The sequence below is a fragment of the Gymnodraco acuticeps genome, unplaced genomic scaffold, assembly GCF_902827175.1.
Source record: "Gymnodraco acuticeps unplaced genomic scaffold, fGymAcu1.1, whole genome shotgun sequence".
NCBI lineage: Eukaryota > Metazoa > Chordata > Actinopteri > Perciformes > Bathydraconidae > Gymnodraco > Gymnodraco acuticeps.
Window position 1 is genome coordinate 1,568,806 of NW_022990313.1, and position 4,178 is coordinate 1,572,983.

At 45.5% G+C, this 4,178-nt stretch overlaps 1 protein-coding gene across 1 annotated transcript; it reads left to right on the top strand.

Annotated features, from left to right (window-relative positions):
* Positions 1–492: 492 nt before the first annotated feature.
* On the top strand, positions 493–2,320 carry LOC117550456. The gene is made up of 3 exons (XM_034222892.1): positions 493–516; positions 625–818; positions 1,291–2,320. Exons 1-3 carry the CDS (start codon positions 493–495, stop codon positions 2,195–2,197), a joined length of 1,125 nt encoding a protein of 374 aa, XP_034078783.1. The 3' UTR covers positions 2,198–2,320.
* Positions 2,321–4,178: the final 1,858 nt, after the last annotated feature.

The window sequence follows — 4,178 nt, forward strand, 5'->3', positions numbered from 1 at the left end:
TAAAGACCTTTACAAGAGCAGTCTCAGTGCTGTGGTTTGGACGAAAGCCTGACTGGAACACATCGAAACAGTTATTTAAATGCAAGAAATTACTCAACTGTTGAAACAGCTTTGTTTCTACACGGACCACTATTGCGGTAAGCATGTTGTAACTTCCGGTTGTTGTTGTCATTGTCATCTCCGGGTATCCCGTGTGCCTGTTCTGTTGCTGATAGCTTATTATCTTAACTTAATCGATCGTTTTAAAACTCTTGATCACGGCAACTGCCTGACGTTGTAATCACACGTTACTACAGCTTAAGCACTCACAACTCTCCTTCTCTTACGGGCCGGCCACACTACAAGCGTAAAATTCGCTTCCAACGCCCCAAGATTTACGCTTGGGGCGTTTCTTCGAGCCCCGCGACCAACAGCCAATCAGAATCTCCATGTGAATCTCCCGCCCCGGACATACAAAGTGAAAAACCCCGGTTCTTCTCCACTATTGCTAAAATGGATGCCGGTGTTGTAGCAAGGGTAAGCAGGGTAACTCGTGTGTGTGCAAGGTTGCATTTAGTGTATACATTGTCTCGCATGAGGCCGTGTAGTGTGCGTCGCTTCTGGGTACACCCGATACTCCGAAAGCGTCTACAAAGGGGGGAATACCACCTTCTCCTCCAGGAGCTCCGTCTCGATGACCGCCTTTTTCAGAGGTACTTCAGGATGAGCAAGGAGGTGTTCGACGAGTTGCTCGGAAAGGTGGGCCCACTGATTACAAAGGTGGACACCCATCTGCGTATGTCAATCGGCCCCGTCGAGCGACTCGCCATCTGCCTACGGTACGTTTTGTGTATTTCTACTTCTTTAATCTGACTCTGTATAGAAGGAGAGAGAATGCACGAATGATGACTGAAGTCTGTGATTTAGTTCAGATGGGTAACATTAATTAAGATATCTAGGTAAACACAGTATTGCTCCCCTGTGTACATGGCGTGTGTGTCTGTGTCTGTGATCAATGTGTGTGTGGGGATCTGTGTGTCTGTCTGTGTTCAATGTGTGTGTCTGTTCAATGTGTGTGTCTGTGTGTCTGTGTTCAATGTGTGTGTGTCTGTGTTCAATGTGTGTGTGTATGTGTTCAATGTGTGTGTCTGTTCAATGTGTGTGTGTCTGTGTTCAATGTGTGTTCAATCTGTGTCTGTGTTCAATGTGTGTGTCTGTGTTCAATGTGTGGAGGGGGGGATCTGTGGTCTGTGTGTGTGTGGGGCCTGAATAAATATATTTTGTAATCATGTATATATCTTTTTTTCTCAGGTACCTGGCAACTGGTGACTCGTACGCGACGATAGCCTTCAGCTATCGGGTCGGGCGTTCTACAGTGGCAGTCATTGTCAAGGAGGTTGCGGGGGCCATCTGGACCGCCCTGGTCGAGGAGTGCATGCCGGTACCACAGGTGGAGGATTGGAGAGCCATCGCTGCTGGGTTCCAGGAGCGCTGGGAGTTTCCCAACTGTGTTGGTGCCATAGATGGGAAGTACGTCGTTATCCAGGCTCCAGCAAATGCAGGTTCCCTCTACTTTAATTATAAGTCCACCCACTCCTTGGTACTGCTGGCTGTGGTGGATGCTGAGTACCTGTTCAGGGTAGTGGATGTTGGAGGCTTTGGGAGGAGCAGCGACAGTGGGAGCCTGCGGAATTCTGCATTTGGAGAGAGCCTCCGAGACGGCAGTCTGCAGCTACCACCTGACACCGTCATCGCAGGATCAGAGCGGCGGGGCCCTCTCCCCCATGTCTTCGTTGGAGATGAGGCATTTCCGCTGCTGGACAACCTTCTGCGTCCATTCCCTGGACGTCACCTCACCCGTGAAAGGAGGTTATTTAACTACCGCCTCAGCCGTGCCAGGTTGGTGGTTGAATGTGCGTTTGGCATCCTCTCAACCCAGTGGAGAATGCTCAGGCGTGTCATCACCACCAGCCCCGAGGTGACGGAGTTGTGTGTGAAGGCTGCCTGTGTGTTGCATAACTTCCTCCGCAGGAAGACCATTGATATGCCATCACGCACACCTATCGCAAGGTCCACGGATGAAGTTACTCCAACCCTGTGTGATGCACCGAGGATGGGCTCCAACAATGCCACACGGCAATCCATCCAACAGCGGGAGACCTTCTGCTCCTACTTCAACGAGGAGGGGGCAGTGCGATGGCAGGCAAATGTGGTGTAGGCCCATATTTGTCTCCAAACCAAAAAGCTCTTTTAAGAGCTACCCATTTACTTTAAAAAGCAAATATTCCAAATGAGCCATTTTAAAATCAACCATTCCTAATAAACATATTTCTTGAATTGATATCATGATATAACTAACAACCTTTTTCCTTCAGCCCTGTTTTTAGTGATAAACCACTCATAATTTTCATCAGGGTTTCACCTGAATAATTACAGAAGACAGCACATTATATATCGACATACAAGAAGCTCCTGGTATGTTGTAACTGACAACCACATGAACAAGTCAAGACACAGTATAGCCATAACATACTTTTAAATAACTTTTATTTATGTGATGTTGTGTGTGATGAGTGATGAGTGTAAAAATATGTAATGTGGATCAGTATCAGTATCAGTATCTAATTAATTAATTAATTATTAATGTCCATTTCTGTGGCCTCCAGGACCGCCTCTTGTAGCTTCATTTTGAGTCTCATGCTGCTCGTCCTGCTCAGCTTTTGCATTGCAGGCCAGAGACTCCTTAAAAAAAGGAGGTCCTCGTCTTCCACCTCCACCACTGGTGGTGGAGGTGGTGGTGCCCCGGTGAGATGATAGTGAACTGTTCATGAACTTGTCATGAAAAGTTCATGGAATATTAGTGAACCATATTCATGAACAGCTCATAAACAGCTCATAACAAAGTTGATGAACTGTTCATGAAAGTTCCATGAACATTAAATGGCACTAGGGCAGTTCATGAACTACTCATGAAACTCCTGTTCTGGAATGGTTCACGAACAATTCATGGAATATAGTTTTAGGCAGGTTCATGAACAATTCATGAAATGGAGTTTTCAGTGAGTGTGTAGGGATATTCAGTATTCAACCAAGAACATTTCAAGAATTGTTCATGAATTAACCATGGTTCATGAACATATCAAGAACTGTTCATAACAACTTCATGAACAGTTCATACCCAGTCACTGAATATAATTCAATGGCTGGCTATGAACTGTTCATGAACTGTTCATGTACATGAACCATTGACTGTGGGTCAATTGGCAACCATAGAAAACAACAATTATGTCAATCACAATGGAACTTTATTCAAATTAACAAACATACATGTATACAGGTGGAGCACTACAATTAATCCTATCGTTCATGAATGTTTCATGAGTGCTTACGAACAGCTCATAAAGTCATGAACTCCATCTCGCAGGGGCGGTGGTGGCATGGCCAGCATCGGGCCTACGGCCGACAGCAGGTTCTCCTCAAAAGGGGACATCTCCCTTCCCCTGCTCTTCTTCCCCCGGAATGCTGGCACACCGTCTGGCACACTGGCCGGCTGACTGGCTGGCTGACTGCTACCTGGCTCTGGCTGGCTTTCCAGACTGTCATCCAGGCTGTCACCCATAGAGTCTTCCTCTTCTTCTGCTCCGGTGGGTGGAGGCAGGGGTTGCCGGGGGAAATTGCTGGACGTCTCACGGTCCAGCATGAAGGGCTTTAAAAAGCTCATTACTGCCGCGAGACGCCAGGGCTTAGATCCCCCGGAAGCCCCTGCCCCGCTACTTTTCCCTTCCTTCTCCAGGATCCTCTCCCTGCAGTATCGGTCCCTGAGGGACTTCCAACGCTTTTTGCACACTTTCTCTAATAAAATGAAAATGAAAATGAAAGAATACAGTTAATTTCTTGAATTTCAGAAAATGATTGCTCCATTAATGAAAACCAAATCCCTTTCAATTGCATACAAGGTTTTACATGTCACACTTTATCAGAATCAAAAACAGGTTTATTGCCAGGTAGCTTTGCACATACTAGGAATTTGACTTGATGTCATGGTGCATATATACAAAACAAGAAATCTAATATAAAACACAACATGTATTGTACAGTTAAATTGCAAAAAGATAAAAATTAAATAAAGCAGTAATTTACATGGAAATAGAATGCTAGGAATGAATTTTTGCATATATATATATATATATATAACTAAG

What these genes read in the sequence shown, in the direction of transcription:
- LOC117550456 (XM_034222892.1), top strand. Translation starts at nt 493, where the DNA reads ATGGATGCCGGTGTTGTAGCAAGG. An exon ending in ATGCCGGTGTTGTAGCAAGG is followed by an intron (nt 517 to 624) that starts GTAAGCAGGGTA and finishes ATACTCCGAAAG; the next exon opens with CGTCTACAAAGGGGGGAATA. An exon ending in CGACTCGCCATCTGCCTACG is followed by an intron (nt 819 to 1,290) that starts GTACGTTTTGTG and finishes TTTTTTTCTCAG; the next exon opens with GTACCTGGCAACTGGTGACT.